At 43.0% G+C, this 21,010-nt stretch overlaps 1 protein-coding gene and 2 pseudogenes across 1 annotated transcript; 1 reads left to right on the top strand and 2 right to left on the bottom strand.

The window, feature by feature from the left end:
* The first annotated feature begins 434 nt into the window (after positions 1-434).
* Positions 435-15,093, top strand: LOC129855704 (fructose-bisphosphate aldolase A-like). The gene is made up of 8 exons (XM_055923647.1): positions 435-543; positions 6,898-7,016; positions 10,167-10,430; positions 10,670-10,830; positions 11,198-11,281; positions 11,785-11,959; positions 12,311-12,510; positions 14,474-15,093. Exons 2-8 carry the CDS (start codon positions 6,905-6,907, stop codon positions 14,567-14,569), a joined length of 1,092 nt encoding a protein of 363 aa, XP_055779622.1. The 5' UTR covers positions 435-543; positions 6,898-6,904; the 3' UTR covers positions 14,570-15,093.
* LOC129856100 (zinc finger BED domain-containing protein 4-like) lies at positions 2,676-4,265 on the bottom strand (annotated as a pseudogene).
* A 549-nt stretch (positions 15,094-15,642) lies between the features above and the next one.
* On the bottom strand, positions 15,643-16,307 carry LOC129856101 (serine protease 33-like; annotated as a pseudogene).
* Between the last annotated feature and the right edge of the window lie 4,703 nt (positions 16,308-21,010).

Genomic DNA, 21,010 nt, shown 5'->3' on the forward strand with positions numbered 1-21,010 from the left:
TCGTCATGAACAGTCTCAAGCCAAATCTGCAGCAACAGTTGATGTTGATAACGTCCCTGAGGTTTCAATTGAATAGGTTTATTCATTCATAGTAGGTCTAGATTGAGGATAATTCTGCATCTATGGTGCAGTCTGTGACTCACTGCGGCACCACTGCAATGCCTTTCTGCTGTGACTGTATATAAGGGGCACGTATAGAGCATGCATCAGGTACGTGAGATCAGTCACGTACATTATCACAAACTCTTCCACCCTGTTATTCCCAAAACACGCCTTCTTTCTCTTCTGGTACTCAAAATGAAGTGAGCCAACCACTGTCACAGAAAAAAGCGTTTTCTCCGGACTATGGATAGAATGATATGTCAATCTTTCATAGTGCATTTTGATTGGACAGTCTCTTTTTCGTCACTGGCCTTCCTCTGTCACTTGAGGTTGAACAATACTAGACATCCTCCTTCATTGCCTGATATTGCAACAGAACGCATCGCTTCCTCTTCAGACCCGTACAGCTTTTGCTCTATTACCTATCGCGCAGATAAACCAGTAAGTTTTTTCCCCCATCAACTAATCCTTAGTTATGATAGATGATATCATTTTCAGCAGATATTACTGTATTCTTGTATTTATAAGCCTCAAGCTGAATAGGTAATACATACATATTTACCTATGTATGTATGTATAAATATGATGTATGAATGATGTCGTATTTTATGTCTGTAGTTGTTTATGTATTACACTTACGTGTGACTTCCTATCGGCAACTCCCAATGTATTACAAGGTCATATGGATGCAATGGCAGGGACAGACGCGGAAGTAACGCTTGCCAGAATTCACAGGGGATGTAATAACGCGCATATTATGTAAACTGTTCATAGCGCGTAAATAAATCCAGAAATATCACACAAGCGCTCCCCAAAAGACGATCAGAACATCGTGTATACGCCTACATCAACGGATGCCAAAAGCGAATCCCTCACATACGCACGGCATGTGAAAAATCTAGAGCGCAACGCACTGGCTATAAGGGGAGATTTGGATGTATAATGAGATTTCAAACGAGTGTCATGTCGTTTTTCACGGTTGAAATGCTCACCAGCATATTTGAGATGCTTTTGTTTGAGAAATCATACGGTCTCCTCCGATGGCGCACATAGGCAGACCAAGGTTATATTGGAGTCTCATCGTGATAACTAGCCTGGGCAGCTGCTAATGGGTTATATCTACTCTATCGTCTAGGGTAGGTAATACACTCGTGTCCCTCGGCGACAAGTTCGTAATAGGCTTATTTCACCCTTTTTTCGCCTTCTCGCCATTAAATTTAGTTAAGGATGAAATTGAAGCCTTTTCAGCCATGTAAAAACCGGTGTATTACCAGAAGTGGCTTTATACATGGGGTGTCCAGGGGGTGGCCAAGGCTACTTCAGGGGGTCCATAGACCATGACAGAAAATGTGTGTGTAACCCTAACCTGGCATCTAAGGAGCATGAATGAATCCTATGATTGCTGATTAGAGGTAAAAGTGATAATTCACTTAACCCGGAGTTCTTCAATGTGGCAGATAGTGTGGTCCAAAAAGGTTACTTCACTAGAATGATTTAACTTACAATGAATAGTCGGTGTCTCTACCTCGGTAGTGCAGCTAAATTTATTTCTCTCTCTCTCACACACACACACACACACACTGTACTCACATACTTGAGAGACTTGGGGTCACTCTGTTTTTATGAATATACAATCTGGGTCTGAACATCCAACATGTTTTCAGAAAATAAAGAGAACCCTCTTCTCTGGATCTTGAAATGTCTGAAATACACGTTAAATAATGTGTCATATCTCTATGGAAATGTATAATTAAGGGATCCACAAGATTAGATACCAACAGCTGCTAGCTAAAATGTGTAGTTTAAAGTATAGGCCTGGCCTACCATTGGATCCTTTTGGAACAGCATATCTGGTGCTTGATGCAGTTGGGAGGGGCACAATGACATCTCCTGGCAGCTCTGGCTCACTGTCTTGCTCAGAGCCAGAGGTCTCTGTGTCATCCCTTGATGCTAGAGGTCGACGATTATGATTTTTCAATACCGATACCGATTATTGGAGGACCCAAAAAAAGCAGATACCGATTAATCGGTCGATTTTTATATATATGTATTTGTAGTAATGATAATTACAGTAATACTGAATGAACAATGAACACTTTTATTTTAACTTAATATAATACATAAATAAAAACAATTTAGTCTCAAATAAATAATGAAACATGTTCGATTTGGTTTAAATAATGCAAAAAAACTGTTGGAGAAGAAAGTAAAAGTGCAATATGTGCCATGTAAAAAAAAAAGCTAACGTTTAAATTCCTTGCTTAGAACATGAGAACATATGTTAAAAGGAACCACCAGCTTTCATGGGTCTTCAATATTCCCAGTAAAGAAGTTTTAGGTTGTAGTGCAGAAAGCAGAGCTTGTCTGTATGGTCCCCTGTCAGTCTGCTCCTCCGCTTATCATAAATGATTCCCACCTCACTGTACACACTCTCGCTTGGGACCGAAGAAGGTGGGGGACAGAGAAACTTCTTTGCCAGTGGAGCGAGTGTTTGAAGTCTGTCCTCATTCTGCTTCAACCACTCCAAAGGAAAGCTACTCTTTCTGTCAATGACAGGCTCTGTGAGGTAACGTTCCAACTCAATTTCAAAACTACACTGGACTTCAGCCCTGCCCTCTTGGCTTCCAAGGATTCTAGCATAGAGGCTGTCCACCAGACTGGGTGGCTGATCTACCCGGACCTTTTTGCATCTGGATCTGGGTCCTCCTCTTCACTCGTCCCATCTACTGTGGCTCTGGGATTTGGTTTCCTTAGTATGTCGGACTCCTCCTTCAGCCACTCTTTTACTTTCTCTATTGCTGTCCCTGAGGTGAATGCATATCTTTTGTCACGTGGATCCAGGACAATTTGTCTCCTCGGCCTTGGAGAACCTCCTTGTCAGACTGTCCAACATGGTCTCCCGTAAAGTTTTGATGCCTTGAGGAGAAGAACCCTCCTGCTGCAGCATCAGCTTCAGCACCGACACACTGGGGATGATGCATGCGGCTGTAAAGTTGGAGTGGCTCATCTCCAGTGTCACCTCCTCCACAGGTTCTTGAGTCTCAATTAGGTTAGAGACAATGTCCCACTGTGCAGCAGACAAACTGCTGATGTGTCCGTATTCACCTGCATACACATTCAGTGCACGCCTCTGTTCAAACATCCTCTGCAACATGTGTAGTGTTGAGTTCCAGCGAGTTTGAACTGCTTGCATGATGCTGTGTTTGGGAAGGCCAAGCTCTTCCTGAATGGCCCTCAGCCTCTGTTTGGCCAGTACAGAGTGGTCAAAGTGAGTTGCACAGCTCTCCAACATGGCAATAATGTCTAGCACAGCTCTCGGACTGGATAGGCTATCATTGATTACAAGCTGAGGGTGTGTGCACTGCAGCTGAAGTCTGGACGCTCTGCCAGTCTCATACCTCTCACCATGTTTGCCCCACTGTCCCTGAGGACCAGCACTACACGTTCTGTGTGGAATTCCCAGTATTCCAACATGGTCAGAAACATCTCTCTGATGTAGTTTCCTGTGTGTGATCCAGTCATAGTCTTGACATTCAGCACAACCTGCTTTCTTGTCCAGACATCGTCAATGAAATGTCCAGTAAGGCTCATCAGGGACTCTGTAGTGCCTGACCAGCAGTCAGTTGTGAATGCCATGTGTGGCGCGTTCATTGGTGCCACCAGATTATTCACTTTCATCACAACTCTTTCATGTGTTTTATCTATCATTTTTTGTGCGAAATAATTTTTCATCTTTGATCCTGTACCGGGGTTCAGCAAGAATAATCAGCTGCTGAAAACCAACGTCAGACACCACTGTGAATGGCTGGTTGTCAGTGGCAATCATCTCAATAATTGTTTTATCCATCTTCTTGGCCCTTGGGTCTTTGTCCTGCCATTTTATGCTTGTTTATTAAAAAGTTGTAAGATTGTAGCCTGCGATGTCTGTGAACTGTCTGTATCACTTTTTCCTTGTGAAGAATTTGCGTTTGCTTTTTTCATCATTGCTTCCTTATGGGCTTTTGGATGGGTGACTTAAGGTGATTCCACAAGTTGGTGGTATTTTTTGATTTTGCCGTTGCTGACCCGATGCTTACATCTTTATCACAAATAAGACACCTTGCTTTCCCTGGTGCCAATTTAATGTAATAGTCCCACACTGGTGCGTTGCTTTTCTCTGCCATCTGTAAAATGTATATAATCGTACGCACGCACACACACACACACACACACACACACACACACACACACACACACACACACACACACACACACACACACACACACACACACACACACACACACACACACACACACACACACACACACACAGCTCTCTGAAGTGACAGGGATACTGAGAGTCTGTTTAGGAGACATAAATACTCACAACTGTTTGAATAATAAAAATGGAGTATAAATTACCTGTGATGAATGTTGAAAACAAATACTGTCATTTCTATATGCAGGAAATCCTATTTTAATAATGGGCATGGTACGAATTGACTACCAAAGTGTGAGTCATAATCCCCATGACACCTTCCAGTAAAATCTGAAAAGCGGTTCCTTCATTCATTTATTCCTTAGGATGTTTTTTTTGATCCACTTCAAATAAGGTCTGTGTTTCGTGTAGGCTTTAACTGATAGCTGTGTAGATATCCATAGGGCAAGGTAACTCTGATCAATACTGGCTAAATATAAGCGAAGATCAAAAATGCTGATTACCGATTGTTATGAAAACTTGAAATCAGCCATGCCGATTAATCGGTCGACCTCTACTTGATACATCTAATACATTAAAATAACACAAGAACCGTTAGTGTATAATCAAAATAAAAATGTCACAGCCATCAAAATAAGAACACACATGAATCAACAACCAACATTTTAAAGTGAGGCTTAATCTGACAAAATCATCTATTACAAGCTGAAGCTAAACTTAAATTCTGAACTGGGCATGTGACTGACTGCCTGGTAGATGCTCTGACCTGGTGGTGGTAGACTGGGTCCCTGTGAAGTCTGACCACACTGACTGTGGTGATGCAAGGGCTGGGGTCTGTTTGCACCTGATCTGCCTGTTTGTGCTTCTTTAAAAATAAGTCTGAAATCTCTCTCTTTCTTTTCATGTTTAATTGACCTTATGCAAAAAAATAAGACAGTCCAATTACCCACATTTTAGTCCAATCTCATTCTTAATTACAAATCCCCATTATCATAACTGTACCTTAAAATCAACTACCCGCCTAAGTTACTAGTCAGATCATGGCTAACCCTACTCTGCAGTAAGTAACTTAGCTAGCTATAATTTCGTACACCTTTACGATAGCAAACAGACTATCTGCAAATTGTGGGGATCTTTTAAGTAACGTTAACAGATTTATAATAACAATTGTTCATTTTGAGTTCAGGTACGAAAATCTGAGTTAATGGATTTCAAATTGCTGAATGTTAACTTGCTGAACACTGACAGCTGTGGCCTACTAGTTACCCCACATTAGCTAAACATTGATATACTGTAACTTATGACACTGCACTCTATATGCGTGTATTACTAGCACAGATGTAAACGTAATGTTTGGCTAAATTGGGAACCGATCTCTCTTATCTGATTAACTGTCTGTTAATGGAGCCAAAGGTCTAACGTTAACTTACACAGCGACTCAACTTTCGTAAAAGTTGTTCAGGAAACAATTTTAAAACTTACTTCAAATATGATGCTTTTGCCAATCGCGAAAAAAGATTGTGGAGCTGTGGAAATATTCTCTCTTTGTCACACTCTGGCCTTTGTTATATTTGTGTGTTTGTGTGTTTTTGTCTAGTATAGGGTGTGTATTGTTTAGGGGGTTTTGTAGTATGTATGGGGTTGTGTTCAGTGTAGGTGTTTAGGAAAGTCTATGGTTGCCTGATTTGGTTCTCAATCAGAGACAGCTGTTTATTGTTGTCTCTGATTGGGAGCCATATTTAAGGCAGCCATAGGCTTTAGGTGTTTGTGGGTAATTGTCTATGTTGAACGTTAGTAGCTTGCGTGTGCACTTTCGTTTATAGCTTCACGGTCGTTTATTGTTTTGTTAGTTTTGTAAGAGTGTTTCGTGTTACGTCTTCGTCTAATAAAAGGAAGATGTATGTCTCTCACGCTGCGCCTTGGTCCGCTTATTATGACGATCGTGACACTCTTCTTCTTCTGTATGTTCTTCTTATTCTTCTGTATCTCGCAACCAACGTTAATATTCTCTCTTCCTCGATTTGAAAAAGTCTAAATAAATGCTTCTTTCAACAAGAGGTGAAACGAGATGTCAATCAGCATCAAACTGCCAGTAGCGAATGAAATTTTGGCGTGGCACCCGGGGTGGCCAATCAGATGTCAGGGGTGTCCGGACACCCCTCTGGCTCCGCATGTTAATCACCGGCTATGCACGTCAAGCTCAGAAGATAGTGGAGATCTATAAAGCGCACTAGTGGCTGCCATGCTACATGATAACCGCTTGGAATAGACACTAAGCTAGCGAGGGCTGTCAACAATGTCAGTATGGTTATGATTACCAATGTTAATCTATTTATTTAACATAATACACATAGGTAATTTAGTAGCATAGGCCCAGGCCTATACCTTATGATGCTGCTATGACAGTTGATTGAGTCAGTGGCGATAAACCATCCATGCTACAAACACTGAATCTATAATCCTTTCAACAGAATGATTTATAACAATGATTTCTCTCCCTCCATGTCTCCCTCATTCATCCCCCTCTCTCCTTCACCCCCCCCTCAATCCCACCTCCCCTCTCGCTTTTGCACTCTCTCGCTCTCTCTCGCTCTCAGAAACACAATGCCTCACTCATTCCCATTCCTCTCTACGGAGCAGAAGAAGGAGCTCAGTGATATTGCTCAGAAGATCGTCGCTCCCGGCAAAGGAATCCTTGCTGCCGATGAGTCCACAGGTAGGGGACTGCCGATGAGTTCACACACACGGATCAGATCACCCGCTAAACACACTCATACATGGCATATCAAAGATATGCCTTGTAGAATGGCGTGTAGAATGGCGCCGGAGGGGATGACTGACGTTTTACATGCTCCTAACCAACTGTGCTATTTTGTTCGTTTTTTCTCATTGTTTGTAACTTTTTTTTGTACTTAATTTTGTACATAATGTTGCTGCCACCGTCTCTTAGGACCGAAAATAACTTCTGGACATCAGAACATCGATTACTCAACTCGAACTGGAAGAGTCCAACGCGAAGGATATACTGCTGTCTCGGGAATGGGCCCAAATTTGCGTGAAGAAAAGACGGACAAAAAGGGAGCGCAGGTCGGGCTGCCTTCTGAGAATTCGTAGGCGAGTGAGTAAACTCACACTGCCATCCGTTCTATTGGCCAACGTGCAATCATTGGAAAATAAAATGGATGACCTACGATCAAGATTATACTACCAACAACACATTAAAAACTGTAATATCTTATGTTTCACCGAGTCGTGGCTGAACGACGACACAGATAATATAGAGCTGGTGGGATTTTTCATGCACCAGCAGGACAGAGAAGCTATGTCTGGTAAGACGAGGGGCGGGGTGTATGTCTATTTGTCAATAACAGCTGGTGCGCTCTGTCTAATATTAAAGAAGACCCGAAGTATTGCTTGCCTGAGGTAGAGTACCTTATGATAAGCTGTAGACCACACTATCTACCAAGAGGGTTCTCATCTATATTATTCGCAGCCGTCTATTTATCACCACAAACCGATACTGGCACTAAGACCGCAATCAACCAGCTGTATAAGGCCATAAGCAAACAAGAAAATGCTCGTCCAGAAGCGGCACTCCTAGTGGCCGGGGACTTTAACGCAGGCAAATCCATTTTACCTAATTTCTACCAGCATGTCACATGTACAACCAGAGGGGAAAAAAATAGACCACCTTTACTCCACGCACAGAGATGCATACAAAACTCTCCCCCGCCCTCCATTTGGAAAATATAAAGCAGGAAGTACAAGTGACTCGCTCAATATGGAAGTGGTCAGATGACGCAGATGCTACGCTACATGACTGTTTTGCTAGCACAGACTGGAATATGTTCCGGGATTCATCAAATGGCATTGAGGAGTATACCACCTCGGTCATCGGCTTCATCAATAAGTTCTGCCGCTTTCAAGGAGCGGGACACTAATCCGGATGCTTGTAAGAAATCCCATCTATGCCCTCAGACGAACCATCAAACAAGCAAAGCGTCTACAGGATTAAGATTGAATCCTACTACACCGGCTCTGACGCTCGTCGGATGTGGCAGGGCTTGAAAACTATTACGTACTACAAAGGGAAACCCAGCCGCGAGCTGTCCATTGACACGAGCCTACCAGATGAGCTAAATGTTGTTTTGTATAGAGGCAAGCAACACTGAAGCATGCATGAGAGCATCAGCTGTTATGGACGACTGTGTGATACCGCTCTCGGTAGCTGATGTGAGCAAGACCTTTAAACAGGTCAACATTCATAAAGCCGCGGGGCAAGACAGATTACCAGGACGTGGACTCAAAGAATGCACGTACCAACTGGCAAGTGTCTTCACTGACATTTTCAACCTCTCCCTGACCGAATCTGTAATACCTACATGTTTCAAGCAGACCAGCATAGTCCCTGTACCCAAGGAAGCGAAGGTAACTTGCCTAAATGCTTACCGCCCCGTAGCACTCACATCGGTAGCCATGAAGTGCTTTGAAAGGCTGGTCATGCCTCACATCAACCACATCCTCCCGGATACCATAGACCCACTCAAATTCGCATACCGCCCCAACAGATCCACAGATGACGCAATCTCAGGACCCTGTGACTAAACACCTCCCTCTGCAACTGGATCCTGGACTTCCTGACGGGCCGCCCACAGGTGGTAAGGGTAGGCAACAACATGTCTGCTTTGCTGATCCTCAACACTCAGGGGTGTGTACTTAGTCCCCTCCAGTACCCTCCAGTAAAAGAGCTGATCGTGGACTACAGGAAAAGGCGGGCCGAACAGGCCCCCATTAACATCGACGGGGCTGTAGTGGAGCGGGTCGAGAGTTTCAAGTTCCTTGGTGTCCACATCACCAACAAGCTATCATGGTCCAAACACACCAAAACAGTTGTGAAGAGGGCACGACAACACCTTTTCCCCCTCAGGAGACTGAAAAGATTTGGCATGGGTCCCCAGATCCTCAAAAAGTTACACAGCTGCACCATCGAGAACATCCTGACCGGTTGCATCACCGCCTAGTATTGTAACTGCTCGGCATCTGACCGTAAGGCACTACAGAGGGTAGTGCGTACGGCCCAGTACCAGGCCATGATATCGAAGGAATGAGACAGAACTGTGTGGCGGCACAGATCTGGGGAAGGGTACCAAAAAATGTCTGCAGCATTGAAGATCCCCAAGAACACAGTGACCTCCATCATCAAGAAGTTTGGAACCACCAAGACTCTTCCTAGAGCTGGCCGTCCGGCCAAACTGAGCAATCGGGGGAGAAGGGCCTTGGTCAGGGAGATGACCAAAAACCCAATGGTCACTAACAGAGCTCCAGAGTTCCTCTGTGGAGATGGGAGAACCTTCCAGAAGGACAACCATCTCTGCAGCACTCCACCAATCAGGCATTTATGATAGAGTGGCCAGACGGAAGCCACTCCTCAATATAAGGCACATAACAGCCCGCTTAGAGTTTGCCAAAATGCACCTAAAGGATTCTCAAACTATGAGATACAAGATTCTCTGGTCTGATGAATCCAAGATTGCGTGCCTTTCCAAATAATTTTCAATCAATTGAATTTACCACCGGTGGACTCCAAACATCTCAAGGATGATCAATGGAAACTGGATGCACCTGAGCTCAATTTTGAGTCTCATAGCAAAGGGTCTATTTATGTAAATAAGGTATTTCTAAAACCTGTTTTTGCTTTGTCATTGTGGAGTATTGTGTGTAGTTTGATGATGATTTAAAAAATATATATCTATTTTAGAAGAAGGCTGTAACGTAACAAAATGTGGGAAAATAGAAGGGATCTGAATATATAAATATTTTACATTTATATATATTAATATTTAACCCCATTCCAACCCACCTGTAGGCAGCGTGGCCAAGCGCTTCCAAAGCATCAATGCTGAGAACACTGAGGAGAACCGCCGTCTTTACCGCCAGCTCCTCTTCACGGCCGACCGTGTAGAGCCATGCATCGGCGGAGTCATCTTCTTCCATGAGACCCTGTACCAGAAGACAGACGACGGCAAGCTGTTCCCCCAGCTCATCAAGGAGAGGGACATGGTGGTGGGCATCAAGGTGGACAAAGGTGTCGTCCCCCTGGCCGGGACCAACGGAGAGACCACCACTCAGGGTGAGAGACAACAGTGGGCTGGGGCTAAGTAACCTTTGACCTCTAGTATTGAGCTCAACTTTGCTACGAATGCAGATTTTATTCAGGGGATTGTTTGAAGAGTGAAACTGGAACAAAGTGTCGAGTCATGTTTATTTTATAATGTTACACATATCCATCCCCTCTCTTTCCCTCCTCTCTCTCTCTCGCTGCCTGTCTGTCTCGCTCTCTCTGTATGTCTCTCTGTCTCTCTCCCTCAGGTCTGGATGGGCTGTACGAGCGGTGTGCCCAGTACAAAAAGGACGGAGCTGACTTTGCTAAGTGGCGTTGTGTGCTGAAGATCACTGATACCACCCCCTCAGAGCTGGCCATCAAGGAGAATGCCAATGTGCTGGCCCGCTACGCCAGTATCTGCCAGATGGTGAGACATACACACACACACACACACACATACACACACACATGAAGAGAAAGAAACATACATTGAACATGTGTGAACATATTGGCACACATAAAATTAGTTGGCACACACTTGGCCATTCCCCACTCAATCTCCACAAAATTTTTTTTTTTATTATAAATGTTTCACATCTCTGCTTCAAAAAACAATATCACCACTATAATTACTTATCAAGGAGTTGTAGTTATTTTAGCCATATTAGCTCGAGTGCCAAGTAGCCAAATCCGGTGCCATTGATATGCCGGGCACAGGCACCCCGGCCAATAAAGTTTTATTGTCTGTTCTGTAGTCATGACGCTGGTTGCCATGCTTCTGTGCCCTTCCCTAGCATGGCATCGTGCCCATCGTGGAGCCCGAGATCCTGCCAGACGGAGACCATGACCTGAAGCGCTGCCAGTATGTCACTGAGAAGGTGAGGGATCGCTCCGACTGACAGAAAAACAATGGCTACCTTCCAATGGCTATTCTAGCATGCCACTTAAAATGCATGTCTGCTTCCTTCTAAGTAGGCTGTTTTTACAAAGGCAGCCCAATTCAGATCTTTATCCCACAAATTGGTCTTTTGACCAATCACATCAGATCTTTTCACATTAGATCTTGTTCAGATCTGATCTGATTGGTCAATAGTGAAAAAAAGATCAGAATTGGGCTGTCTGTGTAAACGCAACTTTAGTGTGCTAGTGTGGGTGTTGGAATAGAGCGTACTTAGTCTAGGTAGGATAGAAACACTCATTAGTTCAATCAGTCATTCAATCAATCAATTTCAACATCTCTAACCATTTATGTCTGTCTCATCCCTATTTCTTCTGTTCCCTTTTCTTTGTCTCTTTCTCTCTCTGTCCCCTTCTCTCTCTCTCTGTCCCCTGTCTTTCCCTCTTTCACTTTCTCTTTCTCTCTCCCCCTCCTCCCCTTCAGGTTCTGGCTGCAGTGTATAAGGCTTTGTCTGACCACCATGTGTACCTGGAGGGCACCCTGCTGAAGCCCAACATGGTCACCCCAGGACACTCCTGCTCCCAAAAGTACAGCAACCAGGAGATAGCCATGGCAACTGTCACCGCCCTGCGCCGCACCGTGCCCCCGGCTGTGCCTGGTGAGAAGGAGAAATGTATAGAAATATGGACACACACATGCATGCACGCACGTGTAGCACATGGAGATGTGTTAAACTTACTCCTCAGCTAGCTTTTGAGTGGCGCAACCCGTAGAGATGCTTGAGGGAGGACGCTCACGTGTGTTTGTGTAGCAGAAGTCCCGGTTTCGAGCCAGGTATGTGCCGAATCGGGAGGAACTGGTACTCGATAAGCAAGCAGCATGACGTCCTTTACACACGCACGCACGCACGCACGCACACACACACTCAATCCACTTTCCACACACACACACACAACCACTCCCCCTCTCTTATCTTACCCTTCCTCTCCCTGTCTCCGTCCTTCCCCAGGCATCACCTTCCTGTCTGGCGGCCAGTCTGAGGAGGAGGCCTCCATCAACCTGAATGCCATGAACCAGTGTCCCCTTCACCGGCCCTGGGCCATCACCTTCTCCTACGGCCGCGCCCTGCAGGCCTCCGCCCTCAAGGCCTGGGGAGGCAAGCCAGAGAATGGCAAGGCCTGCCAGGAGGAGTTCATCAAGAGAGCCCTGGTATGACCCACACAGAGAGAAGAACATGAGGGAAGGGAGGGAGATACGATGGGTGGCATTGAGACCTGGGTTCAAATAGTAGTATTTGTTTTCTTTCAAATACTTTGAGCGTTTCATTGAGCCTGCCTGCCGTGAGTGCCTGGGGTTTGCACTTTCGGAATTATTACATTTGTTCCATTGCACCAGGCTATCAAAGTGTTCCTAGATTCACTTTTAACCATGATAACTCCCCAAAGATATTACTAATCTATCAAGTGACCCTAATGCAGCACAGCTGTCAACATTCTCAGAGTCAGGTGAAGGCATTTATATAGTAAGCCTGATGATACCTTGTGCATAGTTCAACAGTAGCAGTGAATACAAACTGAAATACATGGGCATTACGTCACAAGCTTCTTATAATTATTGCGACCCTATGTGATAACAAACTACAGCAGGGCTATTCAACTAGCAGCCGGTTTATACTTTTATAATGAGCCTTTGATAAATTATTTTAATGGTTTTTTTAAGGAGAGGGGCATTCCCACTTCTTGTGTATTTTTATTTATTGGGGTTAGAGACAGTGAGAGAAAGACAGGAAAGATTGTAAAAGAGGTTTGTGCCACAAGGGCGTGGGCCGGATTTGGATCCACGCCAACACAGTATATATGTGGCCCTAACCGCTAGACCATCTCAGGCCACCCCTTTGATAAATTATGAACATTCATTTAAAACATCCAAAAGAATATATGACGTTTAGTGCCAAAATGAGCCCTCTGTCAATATCCTCCAGTAGGAGAATCTGTTTTCCTGTAGTCCCGCCCATTAAGTGCTGTCAATTCATATCCCCCAACATATAGCCAATCAGAGCTGCTAACATCAGCCAATCGCAGCTGCAAACATCTGGCAGTGCCACCGCACGAACATCGCTTGTTTTGTAGTCATCATGATCTACTTTTACATAATGATGTTAGGTGGCTAAGCAAGGGTAATGCTCTCAAGAGAGTATGTGAGCTTAGGGAGGAGATAGTTTCTTTTTTCCGCGATTGCCGCCACAAGAAAGCCAACACAAATCTAGCAAAAATGCTTGATAGGGGGTTCGTAGCAAAGGTTTGTTTTTTGAGTGATCTGCAATCACTTGAATGGACTTAATTTGGTACTACAGGGGAGGGATAAAACAGTTAATGACATGATTGAAAAAAGTACTGCTTTTCAAAATAAATGTGTTATTTTCTCATCTGATTTGAGCCCAAACAAAATGCTCCATTTCCCTACACTCAGTGTTCAAATTGAGCAGAATGTCATCTGTCGGGCAGCAAGAGCATGCAGCTCAAACAACTGGTTGTCCCATGAAGCAGCTTATAGGTGAACAACAGCGGTAGAGGAGTTCAATTTAAACTCGTTTTTCATAATTCATAAAAAGAATGCATCACTGATTTGTATTTCCTGTGACTTTCTGAAGAAGTAACGCCTGTTTGTAACACCTGTGCGCCCGTGTGTTGTGTAGCCAGTTAGAAGGCCAAAACAGTCATTTTTATGGCTTTTCCCAAAAACCTTCCCAATTAAATGTTGACTCCAAAGTAGGCCTACCTGACAGAATGATATCATGATGGTTTGTAGCCTATAAATCTGGTGGTCATTTGTTTTTGCATACTCTGCCATCACATGTACAGGCTAGTTGAATAGCCCTGGACTACAGTCTTTAGGATAAGGTCAAAGGTCCTAGACAGTACTACATACACCATATAAACCTAATAAAGTAAGGCCATGTGGTGTGTACCTAATGGTCCTATAACAATGAGATCGCAAGAGGAAGTGGAGCTAAGGCTCCATGTGTGGGGAGACAGAGGGTCTGTACTAATCGTTGCCTTTTATCTTTTCTCTCTCACACCATCTCTTTCTCCATCTTACTTTCTTCTCTCTCTCCCATACCCTCTCTCACTCTTTCTTTCCCTCTCTCCTTCTCTATCTCTCTCGTTTACAGAACAACAGCAAGGCCTGTCAGGGCAAGTATGTTTCCTCTGGAGACAAGGGCGCCGCCGGTGGAGAATCCCTCTATGTGGCCAACCACGCCTATTAAGTATGGACCCAACCCTTTCAATATCAAACCACACCCACACTATCCACTCAGCTGATACAGTTCTGGCCCGACCCCGCCCCCTTCGTGGGCCTATTCCTGTTACTCTGTTCTTCCCAAAACTCTTTCCCTCTTCCACTTTTTTTGTGTTGCTTTGGGCTTGTGATGTCACTGTTATGTTATCGTGTAGTGCAGGAAAGTTAAGTGTGTTTTGTCACTTTTTTATTTATTTTAGCACTCAAACACCTCCCCCGAGAGAAGAATCTGTGATCCTCTGCCCCTAGTCATTCCCCATTCACTGCTGATCTTGAGAGTTCCAGCTCTTTGTCCCCACCCCCCCTCTGCTTACATGCTCCTCCCCTCAGACTATCCCTCCTGATTCAGTGTTGTCATCTTGATGATTCCTAAGTACATGTGCCTTCTTCTCTCGACTGAAAAAAACACTAGAGGAAGACATTTTAGAGTATATTATTAATGTTTGATATTCTATACACTGGAAATAGAAATAAAGAATCATATTCACTAAATGCACTTTTGTGATATTCTGTTTTGGGTTCGGGCAGACTGCCTGCTCTAAAGAGACTGCTAGGTGGGGGTGTAACTACCATTATATGTGACAGCAGGGTCAGAAAATGCTTGGGGATTCACAGCATGTCATGCTGTAGCTATAAAAACATGAAAAAGAACGATGCACATTCGTCTAAGGAATACAGTAATATTGTAGATGCCAACTGACCGGCGATGAATGACACATTTGAACAGTCACAAAATATCAGCCTCACACTGACAGCAGTTAAAACAACAGACTCACACACAGGTTGATTCTTTCAGAGTTGACTAAATAATTATTGCAGTATGAATAGTCACAGTCAAGAAGTCACACTCACAATCAGTACCAATATGCGGCCTTTAAAAGGACATCATGCATGATTTAAAGGGATAGTTCACCCAAATTCCAAAATTACATATTGGTTTCCTTACCCTGTAATCAGTCTATGAACACGGTATGACAGCGATCATATGTTGGTTTTGTTTACCTGGCACTGTAAATCCAAGTCAATAGTCCCGATATCATGACTCAGTAACTTCTTTGAGCTACACAAGTCACAGAGATTTTGGTTCAGCTGAGATAAAGAAGAATATAAAAAGAGGAATGGACTACTGCCCTATTATAAACATTCAGGTTGACCTAGGCCTCAGCAGAAGCCTGGTGTCGGAGTTAATAATCTCCTGGATGAAAACCATGTAGCGGGCCACCCGGGTGTAGACTCCAGGGATGACTTCTCCACCGCAGCTTTTCCTGAAACTCGTGATTCCCACCTGGACAAACTGACCAGCAGAGAGACATACCAAAAGCGCACCAGAGTCCCCCTGAAAAGTGGACAAGATAAACTACAAGTAGACTGTGTGTTTTCCTTAAAGTGATGCAGTACCTGACAGGTGTCCTTTCCACCCTCCCAGAACCCAGCACACATGTCGGAGGTGAGAACAGGATACGCTTCCAGGCAAGCACACTACTTAATGAGGGGCACTCTCAGCTGCTGCAGGATCTTATCGGCTAGCAACGGTCCTGGAGAGCATGAGAGAGTGACCGAGAGAGCGGGAGAGGGGGACAGAGAGGGTAAACATTGGATTAAAAGATAAAGTAAGGGATCTAGAGTACAAAAAATAAAGGAGAGAGAGTGGGAGGAGAACAAGAATAGGGGGATGAAGAAAAGCTAGCAGCACCTGGGCATAACATCAACTGGTTATCCAGTAGATTAGTAAGAATGGCTCACTCCTTGCCTTTTTCCCTTTATCCAGATTACAACCTCTCACTTTTGGTTAATTGAAAATGGAACCATTTTCAAAATATCGGCCTTTATAAAACATAAAGGTTGCAATTCCAGTTTCATCCCCCAGAAAAGACAGAACAAATATTACAACAAATATTATTGTTAAAATCAAATATACTAATTGATACAAATAAAAAAATCTTTATGGATTTATTTTAATTTTAGGGAATTATCTTTGTTAACGATATTCGGAATGGTGGAGTTATATCACACGTGCAGTTAACAAAAATATATGGAAATGTTTGTGCTATCAAGAATTACAACAAACTTATTGTAGCATTACTGCGAAAATGGAGGGAGGCAAGTGGAAGAAGATAAGGAACTTATTTGTCTGGCCAACATTTACAAAAAATATTTTCGACAAATATAATATAAATGTTGACAGCGGCGCCGTACAGGTTGCAAGAAAAACATGGTTTATGAACTGATACACAAAACAATGCTTAATTCAAAACCTTTTTTTTTTCAATTTAAATTATTATACAAAATTCTTGCAACCAACAGAATGTTATGTATATGGGGCATGGGTTTTCTGTATAGTTATCTAATGTTGGTGGGGCATGTTATTCTGTTTCAATGTTACTCCTGAATAACTAGGATAAATATAATCACTTTTTTTGTGTATTTATAACAAAGCTGAGATTCACCTTCGAAGTCCAAAGTGTTGGAAAACAATGGAAATCAGTTATTGACACAGACATAATGGCGTAGCAAAAATATCGGAATGCCATGAACTATGAAGTTCTGAGTTCCAATCCCTGATGAGGACAAGTTGAATAATAATTACTGTATCAATAAACATACACAATGTAGTCATGTATATGTGTCAGCTATGTAAGTTGGAAACACTGTATGTTAAAAGCACTGTGTGTGTGTGTGTAGCATAATGACAATTTTTTCACATGAGTTCACATGTGAAATCGGGATTTTTCACATAAAAAAGCATGTGGTTATTCCTTAAGGGTAGTTTACAACCATAGTTAATGTATTTATCCACTATACAGACGAACCAGGCAAGGCTGTCCATTGTCTCCTCTTATTTTATTTCTCATAAAAACCATTAACTTGGAATTCTATTGAAGAATTGTATGAGTATGTTAACCTTCTATCCTTATGATATATTATTGACGGTTGAAAATCCAAAACCTATTTGAAGGCTGTGATAAACAGACAGAGTTTCAGGGCAACCTAGAGCTCAGCAGGAGCCTGGGTGTTGGAGTGAATTGTCTGCTGGATGAAGTCCATGTAGTGGGCCATGCAAGTGTAGACTCCAGGGAAGCATTCCAAAGAACAAGCATTGCAATGACTTAAAACTCACAAAGTTTAGTTAGTTTATTTATTTAGCACATATAAAAGAAAACGTCATACATAAAAAAGATCAAACATTACAGTGCAGGGAGAGGGGAATAAACTCAAGATCAAACTAAATAATGAATACAGAAAATTGATTAACAAGGTATTACATGAAAAACAAACAGAAAGGTAAGACATGAAGAGAGAGTGAAGAGTAAAATTATAAAAAATAAGGATGGGTACTGCTGTGAGAGGTAGTTGTGAGGACTGGGCTTGGACCAAAAGGTACTGTTTTAATAGTTGTGTTTTTTAAACTGTTAATGGACATGTGATTCGTCAGATGTCCAGGTTGGTTATTTCAAAACAGTGGTCCTCGTGTATTAGTGAGAATTGTCCTAGGGTTGTCCAGTAAAAAGCAGCATGAAGATGATTAGCAGATCTGGTCACATGGCAGCTGCCGCCATAAACAACATGCCAGGAAATGAATCACTCGTCAGGTGCATAAACAGAATGAGACTGAGTGTAAGGGCTCCAGTAAACTAAGTTTGAAATTGCCCTCTAGCCCATGGTATAAGAGCCGTAAGACACGCTCTCGGTTCAACATTGTGCAAAAATTCTAACAAACATTATATAACGAAACTGAGATTTACATAGCACAAGCCTCTTTGTTCTCTAACAGCTATATGTCTTTTAAAAACAAAGCAATTGGGTGGCAAACGCAAAAACTGTGGGTGTATGTCACCTCTGGCTGCATAGCAAATGGCCCAAGACAATGCCTAACACAGGCGGTTGGTAGCACCTTAATTGGGGAGGACAAGCTTGTGGTAATGGCTGGAGCGGAATAAGGGGAATGGTATCAAATACATTAAACACATGGTTTCCATTTGTTTGATTCCATTCAATTTTCTCTGTTCCAGCCATTATTATGAGCCATCCTCCCATCAGCAACCTCCTGTGATGCCCAAGAACCAGAGATGTGGACTCTAGTCACATGACTTGGACTCGAGTCAGACTTGAGTCACAAATATGATGACTTGCAACTCGACTTTGACTTTAACACCAATGACTCGTGACTTGACTTGGACTTGAGCCTTATGACTCGACTTGATACCCTCCCTAAGCCCAAATATTTAAAAAATTGCTATTAAAAAAGTGTGCAGCGCATCAACTCTTCATTTAACGGATTACATTTTGAACCGGACAGCAGCCAATCAAATTGTGCCAGCTGAGAAAAAGTTGTGTGTGGCAGTGCAGAGGAACGTCGACGGGTGAATTCAGATGGAGCCCTTGGAAAGATGATACTCAAAATTATTATTTTTTCGGGTTTTTAAAGACGACACTGTATCAACAAAAAACGGATTGCAACTTGCAAAACATGCGGGATGAAAATTACAGACGGAGGTGCAACAATTTCCAACTTTGTTCGACATTTGAAGCTGCACAAAGAACGGTAAGTCGTGGCTAATATAGCAGACAGCTTTATATTTTATTACTTTACTGGTGTATCATGTAGGCTAACGTAACGTTAAATCTATGAGCCTCCACATAGTCATTCAGTGCGGGAACGTGATCATTGTACCCAAGATTGAGCTACAACTGGCTAAGCAGTTGCTAGCCTAAATCCTGGCTGATGTTACTACTCTTCCTAAAACCATTGACATACATTAGCCTACTGTAACAACACAGAGAGAGTGTGTGTGTGTTAAGGTTGGGCGATTGTGTACAAGCCTACATCGCTCTATTGCGCCCTATAGCGATCCTCGATCACTATTGGGGTGGGGGGGGGGTGTCTTTCTCATGGCTACCCATGTATTTCCATGGAAATATAATGTTAATAGAACATCAATCAAATGTATTTATAAAGCCCTTTTTAAATCAGCCGATGTCACAAAGTGCTATACAGAAACCCAGCCTAAAACCCCAAACAGCAAGCAATGCAGATGTAGAAGCCCGGTGGCTAGGAAAAACTCTGTAGAACGGCAGGAACCTAGGAAGAAACCTAGAGAGGAACCAGGCTTTGAGGAGTGGCCAGTCCTCTTCTGGCTGTGCTGGGTGGAGATTCTAACAGTACATGGCCAAGATGTTCAAACGTTCATAGAACGTTCAACGTTCAACTGCACATGGGGACAAAGATCGTACTTTCTGGAGAAATGTTCTCTGGTCTGATGAAACAAAAATAGAACTGTTTGGCCATAATGACCATTGTTATGTTTGGAGAAAAAAGGGGGAGGCTTGCAAGCTGAAGAACACTGTCCCAACTGTGAAGCACGGTGATGGCAGCATCATGTTGTGGGCATCATGAGGAAGGGAAATTATGTGGATATATTGAAGCAACATCTCAAGACCTCAGTCAGGAAGTTAAAGCTTGGTCACAAATGGGTCTTCCAAATGGACAATGACCCCAAGCATACTTCCAAAGTTGTGGCAAAATGGCTTAAGGACAATAAAATCAAGGTATTGGAGTGGCCATCACAAAGCCCTGACCTCAATCCTATAGAACATTTGTGGGCAGAACTGAATAAGCGTGTGTGAGCAAGGAGGCCTACAAACCTGACTCAGTTACACCAGCTCTGTCAGGAGGAATGGGCCAAAATTCACCCAACTTATTGTGGGACGCTTGTGGATGGCTACCCGAAATGTTTGACCCAAGTTGAACAATTTAAAGGCAATGCTACCAAATACTAATTGAGTGCATGTAAACTTCTGACTCACTGGGAATGTGATGAAAGAAATTTAAAGCTGAAATAAATAATTATCTATACTATTATTCTGACATTTCACATTCTTAAAATAAAGTGGCGATCCTAACTGACCTAAGACAGGGAATTTTTACAAGGATTAAATGTCAGGAATGACGAAAAACTGAGTTTAAATATATTTGGCTAAGATGTATGTAAACTTCCGACTTCAACTGTATTTAGCTGTTGTTGATGCCTGTTTTGCATGTTATTTTGCCATTAATACGTGTCACGTGTCAGTTTGCAAACAATGTAAAAAATAACAACATTGAGTTAATAAAGCAGCATACAAACATGGTCTCTTTTTTGCTTGAGTAAGGCAGTTCCAAAATGCAGGTGTTTCAGCCTAGCTTAGTGCTTTCTGTGGTGGTAGGGCAGCCAGCGGAAAATACAGAGCATATGGGTTGGTAACGTTCTCTAGTTGCACTGTGATTGGCTCAGTGTTCTGTCACTCACGGGGACGCTACTTCACCGCAAAATCTACGGGTAGAGATCTAAAATTCAAGCCCCCTGGGTGCCAACATAGATGTACATTAGAAGTGCCCGTCCAAGAAGGCTCAAGGTCATTGGCCACAGAT

This window comes from Salvelinus fontinalis, chromosome 5 (assembly GCF_029448725.1).
Source record: "Salvelinus fontinalis isolate EN_2023a chromosome 5, ASM2944872v1, whole genome shotgun sequence".
Classification (NCBI taxonomy): domain Eukaryota; kingdom Metazoa; phylum Chordata; class Actinopteri; order Salmoniformes; family Salmonidae; genus Salvelinus; species Salvelinus fontinalis.